Source organism: Leptonychotes weddellii, chromosome 3 (assembly GCF_054177405.1).
Source record: "Leptonychotes weddellii isolate Sample4059 chromosome 3, ASM5417740v2, whole genome shotgun sequence".
Taxonomy (NCBI): domain Eukaryota; kingdom Metazoa; phylum Chordata; class Mammalia; order Carnivora; family Phocidae; genus Leptonychotes; species Leptonychotes weddellii.
This window is the reverse complement of record NC_138371.1, coordinates 106,078,679-106,106,230: the sequence shown is the minus strand read 5'-3', so window position 1 is coordinate 106,106,230 and position 27,552 is coordinate 106,078,679. Positions and strand designations below refer to the sequence as shown.

Here is a 27,552-nt window from a genome sequence, read left to right as displayed (position 1 = left end):
CCCCACTTTCATGTCTGATTTTAGTATTTGAGTCTTCTCTCTTTTTTTCTTAGTCCATCTAGCTAATGGTTGTCAATTTTGTTGATCTTTCCAAAGAACCAGCTTTTGGTTTCATTGATTTTTTTCTATATTTCTGTTCTCTATTTCATCTATCTCTACTCTGATCTTTATTTCTTTCCTTCTGCTAGCTTTGGGATTAGTTTGTTCTTCTTTTTTCTTAATTTTATTTTTTATTATGTTATGTTAATCACCATAGATTACATCATTAGGCTTTGATGTAGTGTTCCATGATTCATTATTTGCATATAACACCCAGTGCTCCATGCAGAATGTGCCCTCTTTAATACCCATCACCAGACTAACCCATCCTCCAACTTCACTCCCCTCTAGAACCCTCAGTTTGTTTTTCAGAGTCCATCGTCTCTCATGGTTCATCTCCCCCTTCGATTTCCCCCCCTTCATTCTTCCCCTCCTGCTATCTCCTTCTTCTTCTTCTTTTTTTTTAACATATAATGTATTATTTGTTTCAGAGGTAACAGATCTGTGATTCAACAGTCTTGCACAATTCACAGTGCTCACCATAGCACATACCCTCCCCAATGTCTATCACCCAGCTACCCTATCCCTCCCAACCCCCACCATTCCAGCAACCCTCAGTTTGTTTCCTGAGATTAAGAATTCCTGTTCTTCTTTTTTCTAGTTCCTTAATTTGTAAAATTAGGTTGTTGGTTTGAGATCTCTCTCTTTTTTTAAATGTAAGCATTTATAGCTGTAAATTTTCCCTTTAGCACCACTTTTGCTGCATCTCATAAGTTTTGGTATGTTGTGTTTTTATTGTCATTCATCTCTAAGTATTTCCTAATTTCCCTTACTATTTCTCTTTGATCCATTGGTTGTTTAAAATATGTTGGTTAATTTCCACAGTTTGTGAACTTTTCAGTTTTTATCATGTTACTGATGTCTAACATCATCCTGTTGTGGTCTGAGAAGATGCTCTGTATGATATCTTTTTTTTAAATCTATCAAGACTTAATTTGTGGCCTAACATATGTTCTCTCCTGAAAAATGTCTCGTGTGCACTTAGGAAGGATGTGTGTGCTGCTGTTGTTGGGGGAGTGTTCTGTATATAAGTGTTAGATCTAGTTGGTTTGTTGTGTTAAGTCCTCTATTTCCTTATTTATCTTCTGTCTTGTTGTATCCATGATGATGAGTGGGGTATTGAAATATCTATTATTGTAGAAAGTCTGTTTATTTCTCCCTGCAATTCTCTCCATTTCTGCTTCATATATTTTGATGGGCTGTCATTGTGTATATGTTTTTAATTGTTATATTTTCTCATTCTGTTGAACCTTTAATTAACATTTGTGTCCTCCTTTGTCTCTTCTATAATCTCTCTTATGCTCTTTTGGTTACTATTTGCATGGAATATCTTTTTATGTTCTTTCACTTTCAACCTGTCTGTGTTTTTGGATCTCAAGTGAATCTCTCGTAGACGGCATAGAATTGGATCATGTGTTTTACATGTCCATTTACATTGTAAAGTACTGATAAAAAGGAATTTACTTCTGTCATTGTGCTGTTTTTTTCTCTACGGCTTATAGATTTTTATTTCTTCATTTCCTGCATTCCTGTCTTTTTGTGTGTGTGTTCAGTTGATTTTTTTGTAATGAAATGTTCCTTTGTAGTTTCTTTTGAGTATATTATATAGTTGTTTTCTTTGTGGTTGCCATGGGGATTACATTTAACATCTTAAAATGATAACATTTTAATTTTAATTTATAGCAGCTTAACCTCAGTAACCTCACAGAAAGTGCTCCTTTACAGCTCTGTACCCACCCCTTTCAGCTGTTAATGTCACAAGAATTACATCTTTACACATTGTGTGCCCCAAAACATAAACCAGGAATTCGTTCAACTGCATTGTTTCCTTGATTATGTAGAAAACAAGATTTAGAGTTACAACCAAAGTTACAGTAATATGGGATTTTACATTAATAATTGTTTTTTTCTTTAATTGGTCTCTTAAATCTTGTAGAAAATAGAAAGTATAGTTATAAACTATTGTTATAATAATAGCTTTTGTAATTGCTCATGTATCTACTTTAACTGACATCTTTATTTCTCCATATGATTTCAGTTACTGTCTAGTGTCCTTAAATTTTACTTTGTAGGACTCCCTTGATCATTTTTTGCAGGACAGGTCTAGTGGTCATGAACTCCCTCAGCTTTTGTTTATCTGGGAATGTCTTGATTTCTTCTTCACTTTTAAAGGACAGTTTTCCCAGATATAGGATTCTTGATTTTTTTTTTTTTTTGTAGCACTTTGAGTGTATTAGTCCACTGTCTTCTGGGCTCCAAAGTTTGTGATGAGAAATATGCAGAAAATTTTATTGAGTATACCTTGTATGTGATGATTTGCTTCCGTTGCTGCTTTTAAGATGCATCCTTCATCTTTGGCTTTTGAAAGTTTTATTATATTATGTCTTGGTTTGGGTGTCTTTGAATTCATTTTTCTTGGAGTTCGTTGAGCTTCTTGAATGTTTATATTCATGTCTTTCTTAAAATTTGGAAAGTTTTCATCCATTATTTCTTCAAATATTCTCTCTGCCCCCTTTTCTCTATCTTTTCCTACTGGGACACCCATGATATGTGTGTTGGTCCTTTTTATGGTTTTCCATTGGTCTCTAGGCTCTCTTCACTTTTCTTCAGTTTTTTTTCTTTCTGTTCATCAGCTTTTCATTTTCCTGTCTTAGTGTCACTGCTTCTTTCTTCTGCCTGCTCACATCTGCCTTTGAATCCCTTCAGTGAATTTTTCATTTCAGGTATTGTGCCTTTCAGCTTCAGAATTTCTTTTTGGTTTCTTTTTAGGTTTTTTCTGTCCCTTTATTGACATTTTTGTTTTGTTCACACATTGTTTTCTTGAACTACTCCACCTCTTTTTGGGCATCCTTAAGGTAGTTGTTTTAAAGTCTTTGTCTAATATATCTGCCATTCAGTCTTTTTCAGGGACAGAGCTGTTGAATTATTTCTTTCCTTTGAGTGGGCCATACTTTCCTGTTTCTTTGTATGCCTTGTGATGTTTTTGTTGATCACTCCCTCAGCATTTGCTGGGTTTTATGTTATTGTTTTAGTTTATTGTTTTTGTGGTTTTGATTGTTGTAAGCTGTCTCTGTGCTTGGGATCAGCCTGAGATGTGAACTTAATGTCTTCTCAGCTCTTTTTGAGCCTTTCTCTGGACATGTGCACTTTCTAATTTTCCCCATAGATGCATTTGTTTTTGAATGTTCCACTCTTTGATGTCTGGTTCCAAAAAGGGGAAAAGTGAAAAATGAAGAAGGGAAAAAAGCATGAGTCTTTTACATCTGGGAGTCACTTGAGCTGGAGAGGGAGGCTTGCAACAATGGGGGGAGGTATAGCAATGGCTGCCTGCCTCTCAGACCTCTAAAAGCAGAAGCAGTAATCAGCTGTCAGAGCACAGATCTCCCAAATTTGGGGGACAGAGTCCTTTTTGCCCACCCTAATCCCACACACTGTGTGTAAGCTGCTTCAGGAATAGGTGCACAGCTGCCTGCCATGTGGCTGAGGTGCTGCTGTCCTAGGAGCTAAATTTGACCACAGTTTATACTTCAGGCCTTCCCCTGGAAGCTGAATGCTTTCAACAGACTCCAGAGTTCCAGATTCTACCAGTGCACTTGTCTAGGTGGGGAGACAGATTACTGATGCTTCCTTCTTGGCATCTTCCCAGAATCCTCTATTTTTTGGTTTTGTTTTTCTTTTTCTTTTTATTACCTGGCAATCAGAAGGTGAATTACGTTTTTATTATTTTATTTTTTAAAATTTTTTTAAAGATTTTATTTATTTATTTATGAGAGACAGAGACAGAGAGAGAGGCAGAGGGAGAAGCAGGCTCCCAAGGAGCAGGGAGCCCGATGCGGGACTTGATCCCAGGACCCTGAGATCATGACCTGAGCTGAAGGCAGACGCCCAACCATCTGAGCCACCCAGGTGCCCTGAATTATGTTTTTAAATCAAATTTTCTAGCTTTGAGTGCTATATGGTTAATTTTTATTTCTATTTATTCCAGTTCTGTCTATGGTTTGAACCTGACCGTTTTTTTTTTCTTTAAGGTCAGTCCAGCTTGATTCAGTATCAAAACAGATAAGTGAGGTATTTATTTTTCACAAAACTAAGTTCTGTTTTCATATTTTTTAAATTCATCCAAACAAGTGTATTTTGAGTGCTGATGAGACAATTGCTAACCCTCAAAAAGGTACCTTCCAGTTACCCATGGTCTTTTTGATGCTCAATCTAATGTGAAAATTTGTGCTGTGTAGCCTAAAAAAGGATCTTTTTTAAGGCCATTAAATTCAAATGGTGACTACTATATTAGGACCATTTCAGTTATCACTGAAGGAAACCCAGTTTAAACTAACTTATGCAGAAGAGAGAACTGGTTTATTCATGTAACAGAAATCTAGGGGTAAAGTTTAGAAACATTTGCAACCAGGGGTATAGGAGTACTTACATTGGCCAGGCCAAGGTCCTGTGCATGTGGCTGCAACTGTAGGGTCTATAAGTGGTCACTGCTGCAGCAGCACCTGGAAGTGTTTCCCGCACGGAAGAGGGGTTCTCTAATCAGGAGAACTATGTGCAAATAGGTGTCATTGAGCTCCTCCTCCTTCGCCTCTTTTCTCCCTCCTTCTTATCCGCTTAACTAGTACTCATTGAGAACTTGCTCTGTGCACTTTTCTAAGAATTCTATATGTATTATCTCATCTGAAACCTTGCAACAACCACATGAAGTAGGTATGGTTATATCCCAATTTTCACACATGACCAAACTGAAACATGGTGAAGGAAATAATTTGCTTAGGATCATGCAGCAAGTGGCATACAGTCATGTTTCAGACTCAGGCCTAATAGTTCCAATCTGGTGCTCTTAAATCAGTACTCTTTCATCTTTCTAGATACAGAAACTCTTTTCCCCATTCCATGAATTTTAAAAATACACTTTACCACACATAGTAATATTAGCCCACATTCTAGAAAAAGGTACATAGTTCTATCCAAAGTCCCATCCAAGTGGGGCTCATATAGGCAAACTGGGCAGAGCAGGAAGCTGCTTCTCTGGGAGTGTATGGTGGTGCTGCTGCCCTCTTCCCTTTGCTTTGACGTCTAGTGATCTTCTGGTTTGCCTGTGCTGCTTAGAAGCACTTTCTGGAGCCCAGTTCCTCCAGTTGATCTCTTTTCCTATACCCAGCCAGTTCCTCTGGACTCCTAGGGTCACTTCTTTTCCTTGGATGATCTTACTTCTATGTTCTGGTTCCCCACGGGCCTGCCCGGGATGGTTGTGGGGTGACTCCGCTGGACAGATTTAGTAGTAACCTTGACATTCCTGATTACTTCCCTTTTTCACCTCCTAAGAATGTGTATGCTTATTGTTCACTTTTGAATATCCACTGTCCTAAAATTCAAATACAAAGAGACTTCTGACAAGTTTGAATAACAGGAACCAAATTTACCTCCTGCATGCACAACTAAAATCACTCTCATCAAACATATGAGACAGTGGTGTTCAGATGTTGTAAAGCTGTCAGTGTAAGCCCGTGATCCCTGCAAGAGGGAAAACAAACGAGTGACCTTCCAATGGCCCCCGCTCACTTCTTGGAGGAACTTCCCAATTATAGCCAAGCAGTGGGGCCTGCAAGTGGACCACAGTGGTCTCCCTGGGCAGAGCCATTAGAGCTGGGGAGCCATGGGGGCCAAGGACCTGCAGTCCAGAGAGGGGAGCACTGCACCAACAGCAAGGGAAGAACCCTATGAAAGGAGCCAGGGTTTCCTGCATCACTGCAGCTCACGCAGGGCCATGGGTTGTTCATGTTCCCATCGGCCAAAGTGAAAAAACTTGATAATTTGTGGAATAGTCAGTAGAATCCTCAGAAAGGTAACACCTCATTAGTGGAACAAAATTAAGCCTAGACTTATCGTAGCTCTGGTCCCTTTAAAAAATCAGGCCTCTCTCAAGTACGGTTTCTTAACAGTGGCACTGGTTTTTTTTGTTTGTTTTTTTGTTTTTTAATTAATAAACTTTTATTTTCAGGGAAGTTTTAGGTTTATAGAAAATTTGCGTGCAAAGTATAGAGAGTTCCTATAAATCCCCTTTATCCTCTCACAGTTTTCCCTGTTATTAACATCTTTTATTAGTGTGGCACATTTGCTATAATCGGTAAGATAATATTTTAACTCAGGTCCATAGTTTACATTAGGGCTTCCTCTCTGTTGTTCCGTCTATGAGTTTTGACAAATGTGTAATGGCAGGGATCTACCATGACAGTGTCATACAGCATCATTTCACTGCTGTAAAAATCCCCTGTGTTCCACCTACTCATCCCTACTGCCTCCTCCCGCCCCCAGTCCTTGGCAACCACTGATCCTTTTACTGAAAATTTTGCCTTTTCCATAATGTCATGTAGTAGGAATTATATGGTCTGTAGCCTTTTCAGATTGGCTTCTTTCACTTAGCAAAATGCATTTAGGGTTTCTCTATGTCTTCTCATGTTTGGTTGCTCATTTCTTTTTAGTGTGGTTATTCCATTTTGTAGAATTTAAAATATATATTTTTTTATTCATTCACTTATTCATTGTTTATTTATCCATTCACCTATTGAATGACCTTTTAGTTACTCCCAGGTTTTGGCAATTATGAATAAAGCTGTTGGGAATATTTTATGTGCAGGTTTTTGGATGTGTTTTCAACACATTTGAGTAAATACCAAGGAGTGTGATTGCTGGATCGTATGATAGCAGTATGTTTGGTTTTGTAAGAAACTGCCAACTGTCTTTTAAAGTGGCTGTATCATTTTGCATTCCCACCAGCAATGAATGCGAGTTTCTGTTGCTCTACATCCTTGCCAGCATTTGGTGTTGTCAGCGTTTTGGATTTTGGCAGTTCTGCTAGGTGTGTTGTGGCATCTCATTGTTGTTTTAATTTGCATTTCCCTGATGACATGGATGTGTGGAGCATCTTTTCATATTCTTATTTGCCATCTGTAAGACTTCTTTGGTAAGGTTAGTTTAGGCAGACCTTTTGTTTACTTTTTATCAGGTTGTTTCTTGTCTTGCTATTGAGTTTTAAGAGTGTTCTATATGTTTCAAACACCAGTTTTTATCAGATATGTGTTTTGCAAAGATTTTCTTTGCAAAAGAAATCCATTTCATCCATTTCTAGTCTGCTACAGCTTGTCTTTTCTTCCTCTTAACAGTGTCTTTTGCAGAGCAGAAGTTTTTAATTTTAATGGAGTACAGTTTATCAATTTCTTCTTTCATGGATTGTGCTTTTGGTGCTATCTCTAAAAAGACATTGTCAAACCCAAGGTCACTTAGATTTTTCTCCTGTATTATCTTCTAGGTGTTTAAAGTTTTGTGTTTTACATTTAGGTCTGTGATGCATTTTGTGTCAATTTTTCTGAAAGGCATAAGGACTGTGTCTAGATTTACTTTTTGCAATGTAGATGTTTAGTTGTTCCAGCACCATTTGTTGAAAAGACTCTCGTTTCTCCATTATATTGTCTTTGTTCCTTTGTCAAAGATTAGGTGACTCTATTTGTTTGGGTCTATTTCTGTTCCATTGATCTATTTGTATATTCTTTTGTTAATTCCACACTGTTTGGATTACTAGAGCTTTATAGTAAGTCTTGAAGTTGGGTAGTGTCAGTCCGACTTTTTCTTCCTCTTCAATATTGTGTTTGCTCTTCTGGGTCTTTTGCCTCTCATATAAACTTTAGGATCAGTTTGTCGAAATCCACAAAATAATTTGCTAGGATTTTGACTGAGATTGCAATGAATCTATAGATCACACTGGGAAAAGTTGACATCTTAGCAACAGTGAGTTTTCCTATCCATGGTCTTGGAATAGCTCTTTACTTATTTAGATTTTTGCTTTCTTTCATCAGAGTTTTGTAGTTTTCCTCATATAGATGTTGTTCATTTTTAAAATTTTATTTTTTATAACACATACAGTGTTATATTAGTTTCAGGTATACAATATAATGATTCAGCAGTTCTATACATTTCTCAGTGCACCCATTTTATTCTCTGTATTTAAAAGTTATTTTTTAACAATAGCCAAACTATGCAAAGAGCCCAAATGTCCATCAAAAGAAGATGTGGTATATATACACAATGGGATGTTACTCAGCCATAAAAAGAATGAAATCTTGCCAATTGCAATGATGTAGATGGAACTAGAGGGTATTATGCTAAGTGAAATAAGTTAGACTGAGAAAGACAAATACCATATAATCTCACTTGTATGTGGAATTCAAGAAACAAAACAGATGAATATATGGGAGGGGGAAAAAGAGAGAGGGAAACAAATCATTAGAGACTCTTAAAGATAGAGAACAGACTGAAGGTTGATAGAAGGAGGTGGGTAGGGGATGGGCTAGATGGATGACGGGTATTAAGAAGGGCACTTGTTATGATGAGCACTGAATGTTGTAAGTAAGTGATGCATCATTGAATTCTACTCCTGAAACCAATATTGTACTGTGTGTTGACTAAAATTTAAATAAAAATTTGAAGAAAAAAAAAGCAATAAAAAAATAAGTCTTTTTTTTGTCTGCCTCTTTTTTGTTTGTATGTTTTGTTTTTTAAATTCGACATATGAGTGAAATCATGTAGTATTTGTCTTTTTCTGACTTGTTTCACTTAGCATTATATATACCCTCTAGGCCCATCCATGTTGTTGCAAATGGCAAGATTTATGTTTTTTTTATGGCTGAGTAGTACTCCATTACACACACACACACACACACACACTATATATATATATGCACACACACATACATACATACATATATATATATTTATCTGTGGGTGGATGGATACTTGGGTTGCTTCCATATCTTGGCTAAAGTAAACAGTGATGCAATAAACATGGAGCATATATATATTTTTGAATTAGTGTTTTCATTTTCTTTGGGTAAATACCTAGTAGTGGCATTACTGGATCATATGGTAATTCTATTTTTAATTTTTTGAAGAACCTCCATTGTTTTCCACAATGGCTGCACCAATTTACATTTCCACCACCAGTACACAAGGTTTCCTTTTTCTTCACATCCTCATCAACACTTGTTATTTCTTGTGTTTTTTATTTTAGTCATTCTCATTGATGTAAGGTGATGTCTCATTGTCCATTTGATTTGCATTTCCCTGATGATGAGTGATGTTAAGTATCTTTTCATGTATCTCTTGGTCAACTATATGTTTTCTTTGGAAAATGTCTATTGAGGTCCTCTGCTCATTTTTTAATTGGATTATTTGGGGTTTTTTTTTTTTGGTGTTGTATAAATTCTTTATATATTTTGGATATTAATTCCTTATCAGATATATCATTTGTAAATATCTTCTTGATACAGTAGGTTGCCTTTTTGTTTTATTGGTGGTTTCCTTTGCTGTGCAAAATCTTTTTATTTTGGTGTAGTCCCAATAGTTTAATTTTGCTTTTGTTTCCCTCGCCAGAGGAAACATATCTAGAAAAGTGTTTCTACAGCCAATGTCAAAGAAATTACCGCCTATGTTTTCTTCTAGGAATTTTATGCCTATGTTTCACATTTAGGTCTTTAATCCATTTTGAGTTTATTTTTGGGTATGGTATAAGAAAGTGGTCCAGTTTCATTCTTTTGCATGTAGCTTTCCAGTTTTTCAGCACTATTTGTTGAAGAGACTATTTTTTCCCCATTGTATATTCTTGCCTCCTTTGTCATAGATTGACCATAAAAGTTTGGGTTTATTTCTGGACTCTCTATTCTGGTGATCTATTTGTCTATTTACATGCCAGTACCATACTTTTTTGATTACTTTAGCTTTGTAGTATATCTTGAAATCTGGATACTTCCAGCTTTGTTCTTCTTTCTCAAGATTGCTTTGGCTATTTTGGATCTTTTGTGGTTACATACAAATTTTAGGATTATTTTTTCTAGGTTTGTGAAAAATGCTCTTGGTATTTTGATAAGGATTACATTAAATCTGTAGATTGCTTTGGGTGGTATGGATATTTTAACCATATTTGTTCTCTCAATCCATGAGCATGGTATACCTTTCCATTTGTTTGTGTCAACTTCAATTTCTTTCATCAGTGTTTTATAGTTTTTGTAGTATAGATCTTTCACCTTCTTAGTTAAGTTTATTCCTAGGTATCTTGTTTTTGATACAATTGTAAATGGAATTATTTTATTACTTTCTCTTTCGACTACTTTATTATTAGTGTATAGAAATGCAACAGATTTATGTATATTAGTTTTGTATCCTGTGACTTTACTGAATTCATTTATCAATTCTAGCAGTCTTTTTGGTGGAGTCCTTAGGGTTTTCTATATATAGTATCATATCATCTGTAAATAGTGAAAGTTTTACTTCTTCCTTACCAATTTGGATGCTTTTCATTTCTTATTCTTATCTGATTGCTATGGCTAGGACTTCTAGTACAATGTTGAATAGTAATGAGAATGGGCACCTTTGTCTTATTCCTGATCTTAGAAGAAAAAGCTCTCAGTTTTTCACCCTTGAGGATAATGTTAGCTATGGGTTTTTCATATATACCCTTTATTATGTTGAGGTATGCTTTCTCTAAATCTACTTTGTTGAGAGTTTTTACATTATGAATGGATGTTCTAATTGTCAAACATGTTTTTAAAAGATTTATACCTAAATATTTCAGGGTAGTTTTTTTTTTTTTTCCTGCTGTTAATATAAATGATATTGTATTTATAATTCCAAATGTCAGTGTTTATTGTTGGTATATAAGAAAGGAATTGATTTTTGCATATTAAATTTGTATCTTGCAACTGTGTTATAATTGCTTATTAGTTCCAGGAGTTTGTTAGTTCTTTGGGAAGTTTTCTAGATAAAGATGTCATTTGTGAACAAAAGCAGTTTTCTTTCTTTCTTTATCTCTAAAACTTTTATTTCCTTTTCTTGTCTTATTGCTTTAGCTAGATCCTCCAGCATGATATTGAATAGGAGTAGTGAGAAGAAACATCCTCGCCTTGTCCCTGATCTTTGCAGGAAAGCATCTAGTTTTCTCACCACTAAGTATGATATTTAGTGCAAGTTTTCTGTAAGTGTTCTTATCAAGTGAGGAAGTTCCCCTCTATTCCTTGTTTGCTGAGAATTTTTATCTGAATGTGTGTTGGATTTTTTCAGATGTTTTTTCTGAATCTGTTGATATGATCATATGATTTTTCCTTTTTAGTCTCTCAATGTGGTAGATTACATTAATTGATTTTTAAAAGTTGAACCTGCTTTGCATATCTGGAATAAATTTCAGTTGGCCATGGTGTATAATTGTTTATAATTATAATATAATTGTGTATAAAACAATTTGATTTGCTGATATTTTCTTGAAAAAATATTTTTGCATCTGTGTTCATGAGAGATATTGGTCTGTAGTTTTCCTCTCCTGCTGTGTATTTGGTTTTTGTTAAGGTAATGCTGGCCTCATAGAGTGAATTAGGAAGCTTTCGCTTCTATTTTCTGGAAAAGATTGTAAAGAATTGGTATAATTTGTTCCTTAAGTTGGGTAGAATACATCAGTGAATCCATCTGGGCCTGGTGTTTTCTGTTTTGGAAGGTTATTAATTATTGATTCAACTTCTTCAGTAGATATAGGCCAACTTAGATTGTGTATTTCTTCTTGCATGAGTTTTCGTAGATTGTGTCTTTCCAGGAATTGATCCATTTCATGTAGGTTATCAAATCTGTGAGCATCAAGTTGTCATAATATTCCTTTATCTTCCTTTGATGCCCATTTTATCAATAGTGGTATATCCTCTCTCTTATTTCTGATATTAGTAATTTGTCTTCTCTCTCTCTCTTCCTCTTAGTTAACCTGGATAGAGGTTTACAAATTATCTTGATATTTTCAAGGAATCAGCTTTTGGTTTTATTATTTTTTTCTATTAATTTTTTTATTCAATTTTATTGGCTGCTTCTCTAATTTTAAAAATATGTTTTTCTTCTCATTACTTTGGATTTAATTTGTTCTTCTTTGTCTAGTTTCCTAAGGTATAAGCTTAAATTATTGACTTTAGATCTTTCTTCTTTTCTAATATATGCATTAACTGCTTTGAATATTCTTGTAAGCATTGCTTTCATTGCATCCCACAGATTTATATAAGTTGTATTTTCATTTTCATTTTGACCAAAATATTTAAAAATTTTCCTTGAGCCTTCTTTTATCCATGTGTTAATGAGGAGTATATTGTTTAATCTCTAAATATTTTGGGATTTTCCAGCTATCTTTCTGTTATTGATTTCTAGATTAATCCAATTGTGGTCTGAGAGCATTCATTGTATGATATCTGTTCTTTTAAATTGTTAAGATGTATTTAATTTCCCACAATGTGGTCTCTCTTGAGTAAGATTCCTTGTGATCTTCAGAAGAATGTGTATGCCACTCTTGTTGGATAAACATTGCCTAGATGTCTGTTATATTCAGTTAATTGATGGTGCTGTTCAGTTCAACATGTACTTACTGATTTTCTGCCTCTTGGATCTACATTTCTGACAGGTGGATGGTGAAGTCTCCAACTATAATACTGGATTCATCTGTTTCTTCTTGTATTTCTGTCAGTTTTTGCCTCATGTATTTGATGTCCTGTTAAAATCATTAAGGGTTTTATGGACAGTAAGGATTGTTATGTCTTCTTGGAGAATTGACCCCTTTATCACTATGTAATGCCCATCTTCATCCCTAATTACTTTCTTTTCTCGGAAGTCTGCTCTGATTAAAATTAATGTAGCTACTCCAACTTTCTGTTGCTCAGTGTTGGCATGGTATATCCTTCTCCATCCCTTTACTTTTAATCTATCTGTATTTTTACAATTAAAATTAATTTCTTATAGACAACACATAATTGGGTCTTGTTTTTCTCAACTTTGCTGACATTCTCTGGTATTTTAATTGTTATATCTAGACCATTGATGTTTAAAGTGATTAGTTATATAATTGGGTTAATATCTGCCATATCACCATGTATGAATAACACATATTTCTGTTCTTTGCTCTTACTCTTCCTCCCTTTTCTTTAATTGTCTTCTACCTTTCTTTTTTCTGCCTTATGGTTTTGAGTGTTTTATATGATTTCAGTTTTTCCTCCTCCCTTTTTTCCAATTTTTAAGTATTTACCCTGACATTTACACTGTAAGTCCACCTCAAATAATACTGCACTGCTTCATGGTTGTGCATATGCTTCTTTTCAGTCCCTCATAACATTGCTGTCCTGCATTTCACTTATCTATAAACTATAATCGCCTCGTACATTGTCACTATTATTATTGTGAAGAAGCTGTTATGCATTACATCATGAAATAAAAAGATTTGCTTTTATATTTTCCATTTATTCCTTCTCTAGCACTCTTGCTTTCTTTACATAGATCCAAGTTTCTGACATCCATCATTTTCCTTCTTCTTGAACTGTTTTTAGCATTTCTTTTTTTTTTTTAAGACTTTATTTATTTATTTGACAGAGAGAGAGACAGTGAGAGAGGGAACACAAGCAGGGGGAGTGGGAGAGGGAGAAGCAGGCTTCCCGCTGAGCAGGGAGCCTGATGCGGGGCTCGATCCCAGGACCCTGGGATCATGACCTGAGCTGAAGGCAGACGCTTAATGACAGAGCCACCCATGCACCCCTGTTTTTAGCATTTCTTGCAAGTCAGGTCTACCAGTGAGAAATTCTCTCAATTTTTGTCCAAGAAAGTCTATTTCTCCACCATTGAAGGATAATTTTGCTGGAAACAGAATTCTAGGTTTGTGGGTTTTTTATTTCAATGCTTTAAGTATTTCCCACCACACTCTTCTCTATTGCATAGTTTCTGAAGAGAACACAGATATAATTCTTATTCTTGCTCCTCTACAGGTAAGGTGATTTTTTCCCCCCTCCATCTTCTTTGGAGATTTTTTTCCTTGTCTTTGATTTTCTGCAGTTGAAATATGATACTCCCAAGTGTGTTTTCTGCCCTGCTTGGTGTTTGTCCTTCATTTGGAAAGTTCTCAGCCATTATTACTTCAAATATTTCTTCTGTTCCTTTCTCTCTCTATTCTCCTTCTGTAATTCCCATTACATGTACATCTTTTGTAATTACTCCACAATTCCATGGGTCTTCTCTTCTGTCTTTTTCATTCTTTTCTCTCTTTGCATCATACTCTTGGAAGTTTTTATTGACATGTCTTCAAGCTCACTGATAGTTTCCTCGGTCATGTCCAGTCTACTGATGAGCATTTCCTTTGATTCTTTTTTATAGTTTCCCTCTCTCTGTTTACATTACCCATGAATCTTGTGTATTTCCTTAGAACTGTTGGCATGTTAATCATAGTTGTTTCTGAATTCTCGATCTGGTTATTCTACCATCTCTAACATACATGAATCTGGTTCTGATGCTTGTTCTGTTTCTTAAGACTGTGGTTCTTGTCTTTTATTGTAACTTGAAATTGGTGTGAAAGTTGGACATGAAGTACTCACTGGCTGGGAGTTAGTTAGGCTGTGTTTACTTTTGCAGTAGCTATGGTGTTGGAGGCTAAACCTTTCTTATTTATTTATGTCTCTGATGTTGTATTTGGGTTTCTGTGGAGACTTCTACTTAACATAAGAGCTGAGAGGTGCAGTTTTCAGTTGTTTTCTCCTGTTTTACAGGACCCCTGTTGCTGTGGTGGTGAGGGGAGGGTGGGAGGGATGCATTCTAAAGTCCTATGATTAGGTCTCAGTCTGTTACAGAGCCTGTGCCCCTCAGCTCTGACTTTTGCAAGTGCTTTTCAGTTCACCTTCCCTGCTTTGATGAGACGGGGATTGGGTTGGATATTTCTTTTCTTCTAGGTAAGTTAGGCTCTGGTAAGATAGTTTCTTTTGAGGGCAGCCTTGTTAAGAATAACAGAATGTTCTGGTATATTTCAAAATGGCTGTTTTTTCTTTCCCCCTGCTGGAAGCATTGGGAGAATTTTTCTCCATCTTTACTGTGAGAACCTGGTAGAGCTACTGGAGGTAAAACTCATAAAAGTGTGGGGACCCCCCCTCCCCCCTTAAACTGGGCTTCCCTGGAGTTTTCAACTCTCAGATTTGGCCACACTGAGCCTCCAATTTGTCAATTGTAGTTTAAATTTTCCTACCTTAGTGCTAGTCTGTACTAGAGAGTTCTGTAAATTGTGATTCTCTGTATTTGCCTGCTTGTCTTTATATTTGCGGGGGCAGCAATTTGCTCTGTGATCTCAGTTCTCTGCTGGATATAAGAAGAGTTTTGATTTTTAGTTTGTTGAGCATTTTACTTGTTGTTAGGATCGAATAATGCCTTCCAGGCTCCTTATATGTCAGAACAGACACCAGAAGCCTCCATTATTTCCTGTTTTTACAACACATTTTCGCCCTCTTTTCCGTGATGTCCCTTTCTTTCGTGCCCTAACAGCTCTGACTTTTCTTCTCTGTCTTCCTTTTTATCTCTTCATCTGGAAGATCTGCTGCTGACCCTCTTCTCACACTGCATCGCCCTTCCCCAATCTCCTTCTACAGCTTTAACTAACACCTGAGCAATGAAGCCTCAGTCTTAACTGAGTGTCTGACATCTTATGGGCACTTCACAGTCAGTGTCTCCAGAATTGAATTTATTTTCTGTGACTCCTCTATCCTTCTCTCACAACTGCACCCCACCCTCCTTTCTTCTCACACAGACATACCCACCCTCCCTTCTTTCTTTTTCCCTGTGTAGTGCTCTGATTAAATGACTCTGCCATCCCATCCATCTGGCTCAAGCCAGAAACCTGTGTGTTATTCTAGACTATTCTTTCTCACCAGTCCCGAAACATTTCCATCTCAAGGAAAAACAAATTCATATCTGCCTCCTCATCCTTGATTCACTGCCTTTGCTTATGTTCAGACCCCAGTTTACCGTCTGCTCTCCCTGCCTCTCCTGCATTCCTCCCTCCATACTGTCAACCTTGCAGTGTTCCAGAAAGCATCAGATTGCTTCTCTGTTGCCTACAAAAGCAGTCTCTCATGTTTCCCAATCTGTAAACAATCCACTGAGAGTGAACATACTGCATTAAAAATTCTGTTTAGATTTATTTTTATTTCAACTTGTAAAAATGTATCCTTTTTTTTGTTTTGAAATATAGTAGAACAACAACACATGAATATAATTTATAAATATACATATATTAAGGTTGAATACTTAAAAATTCTTTTAATGTTTGGGGTACATAATCAAAAAGTTGAGAGACCACATGCCTATAATATGAAATCCCAATCCTTCAGGTTTATGTCTGAGGCCCTCAGTTCTCTGGACCCTGCCCATGTGTGTCTAGACTCCCCTCCCTCTCTTTTCCTGTTGATCCCCTGCATCATGAACTGGCTCGTGTTTAGCCACTGGTTTAGAAGTTTCCAGGCTGTTTCATGACTTCACACTGTTGCTTCTCCCTGGAATTCCCTTATTACTTCTCCCTGCCTTCATTCCTCATCCCCACCCCACCCAGCAGACTCCTGTTTCTGAATTCCTTTCTGCGACCCCTTACTGTTTCTACCCTCTCTTCCACAAGTGAAGTCATCACACCCTCTTGGTGTCCCGCTGTCTGTGTCCTTCATTCAGTCCTCTGACCGTGTCTCTAGCAGCTACTCTGCTGCCGCCCCAGGCTAGGGAGACCAGAGTTGTCTGTCCACCTCTCCGCCTCCTTCACAGTGAGCTCTTTAGAGACAGACACTCCTCTCATTCCTTACCTCCAGCAAGCAGCAGGTTTATTGACAGCCTGCACAAGTATATGAATTAATGAGCGAGGACACTGAAGAAGTGATGTGTCTTTCACCAGTGAGATTCTGTTTTTATGAAAAATTGATCAGGAATTAAGTTGTAAACTTGTGGATTTCTATAGTCAAAATCTCTTTTGTGGTATAATTTATACATGCTCACTAAATCCAGTCGTCCATTTAGTAACAAAAATACGTTTGTCTGTGTTCTGTGTGAAAGTTCATATGTATTTTTTTTTTTTTTAAAGATTTTTTTTTATTTATTTATTTTGAGAGAGAGAATGAGAGACAGAGAGCATGAGAGGGAGGAGGGTCAGAGGGAGAAGCAGACTCCCTGCCGAGCAGGGAGCCCGATGAGGGACTCGATCCCGGGACTCCAGGATCATGACCTGAGCCGAAGGCAGTCGCTTAACCAACTGAGCCACCCAGGCGCCCTGTATTTTGTTTTTATTTTAATTTTTCTTGAAGTATAGTTGACACACAATGTTATGGTAGTTTCAGGTGTACAACATAGTAATTCGACAAATTTATATGTAATGCTATGCTCTTCACAAGTGTAGCTACCTTCTGTCACCATAAGTATATATTTTGTTAATTCCAGAGAGTAGAAATAGAATAAGCACCTACTGTTATTCTAGAGCCATTCTTTCTAGCTGTGGTCATAAAGTTTGCCTGACCTAATGGCTCAAAAGTGACCATTCACATCACATATTCTGGATGTGCTTTGGCTTATGTTGGAAGAGGACATAAAAAGCCATTTTTGAATGAAGAATAATTAATCTTGCCATTATGTTATGCTTCATTTAAGGTATATAACTGTAAAACAGATGAATTAAGATCTGATGGTTTATGTTACAGAGACTTTTTCCATTAACAAATATTTTACTAGAGATAGGATTTAAATTCACTTAGTATGCCTCAGGACTTGAGTTTGTTTACTATTTATGTGATATAAGTCACAATTTTTTAGAATAGAACATATTTCATTATAGCTCACACTGGTCAGATTCTGTCTGTAGGTATGCATAAAGGATTGTGTGTGTGGTGTGGGTAATTGAGATAGACGGGTTTAATTAAGTCAGTGCAAGTAAATAACCTGAAAAGGATGAAGTTTAGGGAATGGTGTGTCTATCTTAATTACTCATTACTGATATTACTCTTACTACTAAGAAGTACTACTTACTACTGTTACTACTAAGAGTAATTAGACTGCCTTTCCTCTGAAAATCCCTCAAAAGATAGAGATGTACCTTTTTGTTTTCAGTCCTTTTTTTAGCTACCATGATCCTAAATTTTAAATGAAGAGTTAACTGAACTTAAGAAATTGAAGTAAACAAAAATGTTATTGAACCTCTTTTCTTTCTTTTAGGTATAATATTGAGCCCAGTTTATATTGCCCATTTTTCTCCCTTGGAGCGTGCATGGAAGGCCTAAATATTTTGTTTACCAAACTGTTAGGAATTACGTTATATGCAGAGCAGCCTGCGAAAGGAGAGGTATGGTGTGAAGATGTTCGCAAACTGGTAAGCATTCAGTTAGTGTGGAGTTGCACTCCCTTATCTCTTGGGTTTGGAAATCGAGTTAATAGCAGTTTTATCTTCAGGGCAGCTTTGCCCTGATGGAGCATGTCTCACCTTATTTCTGTTTCATGAAAAGTCCGGGTCACCGCTTCTCATTTATAAAAAAACATTTTTCTTTAAAATCAGTTGTTCCCTCCAACTGATAGGAACATATAATAGCAGAGTGAATTCTCTGAAAGAAATTTTTTTAAGGACTTGACAGAAAGTTGAATCTTTTTATGCTGACAAATTCTTGTTAAAGAGAAATTTGTCATTACTTTTCATATTCCTGCAGTGTGCAGTGTCCCTTTTGGTTAATTCCAGAATTCATTGCATCTGTCACGTTTCTTTTTTTTTTCAACCCCCTTCCCATCTTGTAGGAGCTTATTATTTGCATAATATATTGATTTATATCCCGTGTTCTAATGTTACCTCAAGCCTGGCGTCTACCCCTTCTCCTATTAGGGCCCACTTTATTTGAGATATCAGTATGTTTTTCTTTTTTTTTTTTTTTTTTTTAAAGATTTTATTTATTTAACAGAGAGAGACACAGTGAGAGAGGGAACACAAGCAGGGGGAGTGGGAGAGGGAGAAGCAGGCTTCCCGTGGAGCAGGGAGCCCGATGTGGGACTCGATCCCAGGACCCTGGGACCATGACCTGAGCCGAAGGCAGACGCTTAACGACTGAGCCACCCAGGCGCCCCTGTTTATTTTTTCTTGATAAGATTATGAGGATTTATTGACTTATCTCTCACAAAGGCTTTGTGTTGTTGTTATTCTGTTTTACTTTCTGCCTATATGCGTACCACACTGTACTCTGTTCACTGTATTTCAAGGAAAGAAAGCTGTCTGATTGTCTCCTGGCTGTGTTCCGTGAGAGTGGAATAGGCATGGTGATAGAACTGAAAGGCTAGAGTAGGAGCACACTTTATCCCCGCACTGATTACCTGAGTATCTGTGCATTATGTACTTCACAAAGTCGTGGGGACTGATAGAGTGCAGAGATACAATGAAAGAAAAACTGGTAAGAGTGAAAGGACAACATGCAAGTAATGAAAAGCTTCCCCCATTGCAGAGTGTGAGCCCACCAGGTTTCCCCCGCTACGGGGTGTGGGCCCCCCTTGGGCAGCGCTCTTTGCTAGTTTTGTTCACTGCTGGTATCTGAATGCCTTGATACATTCCAAGCACCTGCTTGGGGCTTAAGAGATACTTGTTGAACTAATGAATAGATGGCCTGCGCGAAGTTGTAATGCATGCAGCTGAGGTTCTCTGTGGCAGAGTCCTCAAGTTGTGACAAGACAAAGGAGGCCAGCTGGAGGCCAGCTGTTGAGCTCTTCATAAGCCGTGTATCTTTTATAGGCCCAGTTTGAGGGAGGAGCATAAATAATGATGTTACTGATCTTCACCTGAAGCTAGAAGCAACCTTCTGTTGTATCTGAATTCAAGGGTTAGCATTTTGGGGCATATGTCTACATTGTAATAGTTAGATCTAGAATTGTCGGAGCCAGCACTTGTTCCCAAGTGTATGGGGAGGTTTGTGAACAGTCTGAGGAGCTGGGTTTGGTCTTGGTGTCGTGGGGCACTGGCAGTTGGGACAAAGGGCTCAAATGAGGAGGGTTTCCTCTCCTGGACAGAATCCCCAAATCAGAATCTTCTGAGAGATGAGGGGACAATAGAATCTATTTCTAGGTCATGTGGGGTGTAGAAAGTAATAAAATGTCTATAGTTATGGCTATGGATGTTTTATATTTAGATTCTTGTTAGGGATGTTTGTCCACTTTTAGAGTTTCTGATGGCTTCATTCACCGCTAAATGTAATTTTTTTCCAGGCTGTTGTTCATGAATCTGAAGGATTATTGGGGTATATTTACTGTGATTTCTTCCAGCGAGCAGACAAACCACATCAGGTGATGCTTTATGTGACTTTATGTGACTCAATGTTTCCAAGACTCAGTTTCAGTTTCCCCATCTGAACAATGAGAGAGCTGCCTCAGGGGTTATTGTGAAGAATAAGTGATACAATGTATGAGAATCTCAGCCTGTTAGAGAAAGTCACTCCAAATTCCTCCCTTTGTGATAGAGTTCATTGCTTCTGAGTGATAAAGACAATAGATGTGAGAAGTGTCTCCCACTTCATTGCCCAACACAGAAGGGGTCCAGTAAACATTAGTGTCCCTCCCCACAGTAGCTCAGTGTCTGTCCCCTTCCCACTTACTTGTGTACATTTGAGCATGTGGATCTAAGCTGGCATAGCATCACCTCAATACGTATTTTTGGAGTGAATGAATGAATGAATCAACACAAGCACAAGGTAGTACAGGTGTTTTAAAAAACTTAAAATTTTAGCAAAATAAAAAATGTTAGGAAAAAGTGTCTATAACTAGATAGAAGAATAGAGTTAAGGTAAATTTGAACTGAGACGTCTTGGTGTAATTTTATATTCATTAAGACTATTTTATTCTTCAGGTCACCTAATACTTTCTTCTCCGGTTATGTTTTCTGATTCTTCCAGGATTGTCATTTTACAATCCGTGGAGGCAGGTTAAAAGAAGATGGAGACTATCAGCTCCCAGTTGTAGTTCTTATGCTGAATCTTCCCCATTCCTCAAGGAATTCACCAACTTTATTAACTCCTGGAATGATGGAAAATCTCTTCCATGAAATGGGACATGCCATGCATTCTATGCTGGGACGTACTCGTTACCAACACGTCACTGGTGAGCCACGAAGAGAGGACTTCTGTTTAACAACCATCTTTTAAAAACATGTGTTTTATTTTCAATTGGAACAAAAAGCTCTTTATTTAGAAAATCTTATCTTTTAACATTGTCAGGTGGTCATTTATTGCAAGTTGCCTCCCCTTGTCCTTCTAGTTGTTATGCAGCCTGATCATCTGACATTTTTCTGCTTCCTTGCTAACAGTTCTGACTGAGGACTGTCTCACTTGTCTTCTGAGTTTGCACTTTTACATTTTATCATATTTTATATGGAATTGAAGTTTTTGGCTTCAACTTTTTCTTTTCCCCCCATTTTAGGGACCAGGTGCCCTACTGACATAGTGAGTAAGTGAAAGAATATTGCCTCTTTTTCTCCAAAATCAGTTAGAATACATATTAAGGCATGTTGAAAAATATTTTCCTATTCTTTCCCCCTGTTTAAAATGACAGTCTTTCATGCTGGTATGTGGCCATATTTGATGATATTATATTGTAGACTTTCTTCTTAGTTGTCTCATCTCTGAGTCTTAAGCTCACTATCCTATATGGTCAGCTTTAAGACCACCTGCTACATTGCTTTCATTTAGTGATTTATTAACTAACTTTGTATAATAGTATTTTGAGGGAGAAGAAGATATTTGAAAAGACTAGAGATGAGCTGGACAGAATCATAAAATGTCACCAAAAAGTTCTTACAAGATTTGTTGCTTTAAGTTATTTTAAGTTTAAAATACTGCTTTTTTTGCATTGACTTTATTATAAGAAACAATGGTTTTAAAAAAGGTACTTTTAAAACAAATGAAGGGTATGGATAAAGAAGAAGTCGTATATGTTTATACTATGGAGTAGTACTCAGCTATAAAGAATGAGAACTTGCCATTTGCAACAACATGGATGGAGCTAGAGGGTAATATGCTAAGTGAAATAAGTCAGACAGAGCAAGACAAATACCAGATGATTTCACTTATTTGTGGAATCTAAAAAACAAATGAACAGACAAAAAAAAAAACCCAAAAAACCACCAGATTTTTAAATACAAAGAACAAACTGGTGGTTGCCAGAGGGGAGGGCATGGGAAGATGGGCGAAATAGGAGAAGGGGATTAAGAGGTATTAACTTCCAGTTATAAAATAAGTAAGTCATGGAGATGAAAAGTACAGCATAGGGAATAGAACAAACAAACAAAAAAGTGAAGGATAAAAGCATTTGGTGAGAGAATTCGGTGAATTAATATAAATGGTATATTAATTGTAAAAATGTTTTAATTTGTGTCTCGTGTATAGCCCAGCATAGCCGAGGACGGATTTGTTTGTAGAGGGTGTGAGCCATTGCTTTACAAGGTGTTTTATCCAGCTGTGCAAATATTTTGTTTTACTTTTGATATATAGGAAAATATATGGGATTATAATAAACTTCTCTGCAAATATGCACAATAATTTTATAGAAGTAAAATACTGATTTAATGAATTAAATCTTATCATAGTTCATCAGAAGTCCAAATAAGTTTTAAAGGAGTACATAAAAGGTAAGATAAATATGTTGATTTGATTCATGCCAACTTTTTTTTTCTTTTCCCCCCATTTTAGGGACCAGGTGCCCTACTGACTTTGCTGAGGTTCCGTCTGTTCTGATGGAGTACTTTGCAAATGACTATCGAGTGGTTACCCAGTTTGCCAGACATTATCAGACCGGGCAGGTAAGGGAGAGCACTACCGCGGTGTCGTCCTCTGCGTGATGGCGGTCAGCTTTCCTGGCCCGCCACGTAATGTGGAGCTCCTCAGAACTGTCACCCTCTCTCAGTGCCAGAATCCTTCCACCTTATTTTTATTTTATTTTATTTTTTTGCCAGCCAGTAGGATCACAGTGTTGACAGATAGCTGCTCTGTATTCTATGCTACGTCCTCGCCCATTTAGTCCTCACCACCATGCCCTGAGGGAAGCGCTTCGTTCCTGTTTTCCAGAGGGGAAATGAGCGGACTCTGTAGAACAGGCCTTCAAACCTGCCTCACTTCAAAAAAGCCAGTGGTCTTCCCTCTTTCGTTTATGCTTCTGAGTATTTGTTCTCTTGGTCTAAAATTTTCTGTTGTTTTGTAAAACTGAATGGCCTAGCCATATTTTCCCATCATGCCTTGCACAAGAGGTCTGAAAATTCCTCAGCTTTAGGGTTTCGATTTCAATAGTTGGATTTAGAGTGGAAGTTTAAAGATTTTAAAATTTTGTAAAGTAGGAAGACAATGAGAGATCTCTTATAACGAGTTAGCCGTAACCATGACTGTTGACATAGTGCAGTGTACTGTCCACATGTACTTTATGAAAGATCTTCTTTCCCTTCTCGGAGAACTGTGATTATATAATATCACATAGGTTAGTGTTTCCCCCCTTAGACAGTACCTCCTTGAGTGCAGGTGTGAAATTATAGTCATCTTTGGATCCTTAGCACTTAGAATCCCACAGCACATAAGAAGCGCTAAAAGAAATTATAAATGAAGGAATGATGGAGTCAGAAAAAGCACCAAACCCACCTTTTGTGTGACCCTTTTTCTAATGTGATTTGGTCATTTCTGATTTTGGGGCTTGATTTCATCTAACTGTTCTTGTCAACTGTAGAATAACAGAGGAGTTTCTGGCTAACTAATCTGACTGGGTCTTCATCATAATCTATCTCTGTTATTAAGGTGACAGAATTGAGATATTGGTGATCAATTGTCCAGGTGTCCATTAAACCGCAGAGATAACCCGGCCAATAACAGAAACACAAGCCATCGAATAATAGCACAAACTGCCCAGGGGTTCACATTTTGGGGTTTGGGAATGATCAGGAATACCTGATTAAGTCCCTCCTTTTGTGCTTGCTCCCCTGCCCCCCTGCATCTGTTGTAGGGGAGCAGAGCATGCCGCATGTTGGGGCAGAGCTACACCCACGGTGCACAGGACTGTGAAGGAGAGCCCTGTGAACTTTGCCGGGGGTGCCAGGAGAGGCTTCATGCAGGACATGCTGGAGGAGCCAGGTTTGGAAAAAATATGTAAAGGGGGCCAGTCAGCTCTCAGCGGCCTCTTTCCATCTCATTAAAATATAGTTATGGAGAACAAGAAGGACATACATACGTCCTTCAGTCAGGAAGTAGTTACTGAGTTTTTATTATGTACCAGGCACTGTTCTCAGCATCTGAGAAACAGCCAGGAGTAAATGAGACAACATTCTAACACTCAAGGTCTTTAAATCTCAGGGGAACTAAGACAGAGCTAAAGACAAGGTTATTCCAGCCAGAGGAAAAGCCTGTAAAGTCATGGAAAAATCTGAGACCATGGCAAGATACTGGTAGTGGCAAGAGCAGAAGGAGGAGAAAGGGGAGACAGAAAAAGACACTGGAATGTTCTAGTTTCTAGGATTCACTCCCAGTCTCTGCAGTCCTCTTGCCCCTACACACTTTTTAATCCCAGCTCATTTACTAGACCACCATTTGTGACTTGACTAATTTTTCTTGGCAGTGTTTACACTGAACCTTGCTATCACACTTCCTCTTGGGAGTTGTGTCTGGTCCTCCTGGCTCTCAAACAACTCTTCCCCAACCCATTTTCTTATTAGCCTTTGGCAGACAGCTTCCCTGGGTTCCATCTTTGAACTTGTGTCCTCGCGCAGCCCTGAGCAGGGCTTAAGTGAAGGCTTGCAAATATGTAGTGAAGCGATGGTGAGGGCCAGAATGAAGGCATTGGCTGTGGGGGGCCTGGAGAACCAGAGTTCAGGAGCTACTGGAGACTTCATTGGAAGGATTTGAGGCTAGTTGGATAAGAGAGGTGAGAGAGGGGAATCAAAGATGGATGCTCTATGAAGAGAGAATTCTGGAAGAGGTCCAAGTTTGAGGAAGGAAGACACATGGCTGTATCCATGGGGCCGTTAGTAATACAACTCTGAAATCCAGAATCAAATAGAACCTGCAACATATGGGGGTAATTGGCATAGAGTTGGCGGTTAAAGTATGGCCCGTGAGAGAAGCAGGAGGCATCTGAAGAAGCAGCATCACCAGGAAAGAAGCTGTCTGAGGAGCTTAGATTGCTAAGGGGATCTGAACAGTGAGGAGAACACATAGAGGTCAGAGTTACTAAGGAACGCGCCATGAGCCTCTCAAGAGTAATACTTAAAGCTAAAAAGTTAACTCTTGGCCTAAAGTCAGTTTTAAAAATGTTATCTATTTACAGAACAATCAAAAGAGCAAAGAAAGACAAGAGCCACTGCTTGGAGGATAGTGTAATGTCCCAAAAGAGGACAATTCTTATTTTATTATGGCATTCTTCCAGAAGAAGAGCCATTTTTGAACAAGAGAGTTTCAAGAAAACAATATTAAATCCAAAAATGCACTTCAAACTAAATGAAACAGGAAAGAAGCAGTAAGCTGCTTTGAATTAATTCAAGTTTCAGACTCACAAGCCATGTCCAGTGGGCTAAAGGGACTTGCAGACACAGTCTCTAAAGAATTTAAAATAATTTTGCGATCATATGGAGAACAGAAAGAGTGCCAGAAGGCAAGGAACGTGTAAATGCCTTGAGTTTCACAAAGGGCTTGCCTCTTCTTGTCACTAATTAAGATACCAAGTGGCTAGATGATTTCATTTTAAGGGCAGTTCTAGCCTTAAGGACAAGGAGTTAATTCCCTAAAATCCAAGGCTTTGTAAATAAATGACATTAAAGCCCATAAGAATAACAGGGTTGCATCTTTATGCTTCATTTCCTATTCTGCTACATATTAGGAAAGGATTTTTTTTTTCTCCATCATGTGGTATATTCCAGAGAACTCTCAGAGTAAGGATAATATATCAGTGACTTATTAACACCTACAAGTTTTTTATCTGAGCTAGAGCATGGCATAGCCAATGAATTCCTTGTGGTCAAGGAATGAGAAGTATGCTTATCAGATTTGCAGGGGCTGTACAGCTGTCAGAGATAACAAATGCCAGAGGTGCTCATTTCAGATTCAAAACTGTCTTGACAAGCTGCAACATCAAAGCTGAAGTGGAGTTTCTTGTCAGTTAATCTTAAAATTAATAACTCAAGTAGAGGAGGAGTACAGACTTGGTAGCGGCTCATGGCTACCAAGGTTTTTGGACATGGTAGACTGAACCTGAATCCACAGTCTGGTTTCCCCACCAGTCTCCTTACGGCTCAGGCTACGTTAAGGACCTGTGCCGTCTGAGGAACCGAAGGTTACTGTCTCACTTCTCTTCTTAGTGCTTCTTGCTTCCCACCTTGAGCTTAACCCCTTTCCAGTTGCTCCCAGTAAGTGGACAATTATCTGCAGGTGGCCCCACGCTTTTGGAAGCATGATTCTTATTCTCTCTTAAACATTGTAAGATGCAACTTATTTTTAGTTGTACTAAAAATATTGTAAAAGTTACCATCTGAACCATGTTTTAGTGTGCCAGTCAGTGGTATGAAGTACATTCTTATTTTTTGCTCCCATCCTCACCATCCATCTCTAGGACTCTCTTCATCTTACAAAACTGAAGTTCTGTCTCTGTTAAACAACTCCCCAGTTCTTCTCCCCTGGCCCCTGGCAACAAACTTTCTACCTTCTGTCTCTACGAATTCAACTACTCCAGGTACCTCGTATCAGTGGAATCCTGCAGTATTTGCCCTTTTGTAACTTGGCATAATGTTTTTAAGGCTCATCATGTTGTAGCCTCACTCAGAGTTTCCTTCTTTTTAAAGGCTGAATAACATTCCATTGAAATGCATAGGTTACATTTTGTGTCTCTTCATCCATTGATGGATGCTTGGGTTGCTTCCGCCTTTTGACTATTGTGAATAATGCTTCTGGGAACATGGGTTTAAAAATACCTGCTTGAGTCTCTGTTTTCAGTTCCTTTGCATATATACCAAGAAGTGAGATTGCTGGATCTTACAGAAATTCCATTTTCAATATTTTGAGGAACCACTCACTGTAGAGTTCTCCACAGTGGCTGCATCATTTTACATTCCTACTTTGTGCACTGTTGAGCACAGGTTCCAATTTCTCCACATCCTCGTCAACACTTGTTATTTTCTGATTTTTTGATAGTAGCCATCCTAATGGGCGTGAGGTAGTGTCTCATTGTGGTTTTGATTTTCATTTGCCTAATGACTAGTGATGTTGAACATCTTTTTATGCGCTTTTTGACCATTTGGATATCTTCAAAGAAGTGTCAGTTCAAGTCTTTTGCTCATATTATAATTGGGTTGTCTGCTTTTTTGGTTGGGGGTTGTAGGAGTTCTTTATGTATTCTTAATGTTAATCCCTTATCAGATATATGATTTGCAAGTATTTTCTCCCATTCTGTGGGTTGCCTTTTCAGTCTGTTGATTGTGTCCTTCAATGTACAGTTTTTTCTTTTGTTGGCTGTGCTTTTGGTGTCCTATCCATGAAATCATTGCCAGATGTGATGTTATGAAGCTTTTCCTGTATGTTTTTTTCTAAGAGTTTTATAGTTTTTAAGTCTTATGTTTAGGTCTTT

At 37.7% G+C, this 27,552-nt stretch overlaps 1 protein-coding gene across 5 annotated transcripts in view; it reads left to right on the top strand.

Moving 5' to 3' along the window:
* Positions 1-27,552, top strand: part of MIPEP (mitochondrial intermediate peptidase) — a 177,182-nt gene that overhangs the window by 48,351 nt on the left and 101,279 nt on the right. For all 5 annotated transcript variants that reach the window (XM_081814734.1, XM_081814731.1, XM_081814733.1 and 2 more), the window contains 4 exons: positions 18,160-18,313; positions 20,179-20,256; positions 20,862-21,066; positions 22,653-22,762. In XM_081814734.1, coding sequence (XP_081670860.1) covers positions 18,160-18,313; positions 20,179-20,256; positions 20,862-21,066; positions 22,653-22,762 — 547 coding nt within the window. The remainder of the gene's footprint in view (positions 1-18,159; positions 18,314-20,178; positions 20,257-20,861; positions 21,067-22,652; positions 22,763-27,552) is intronic.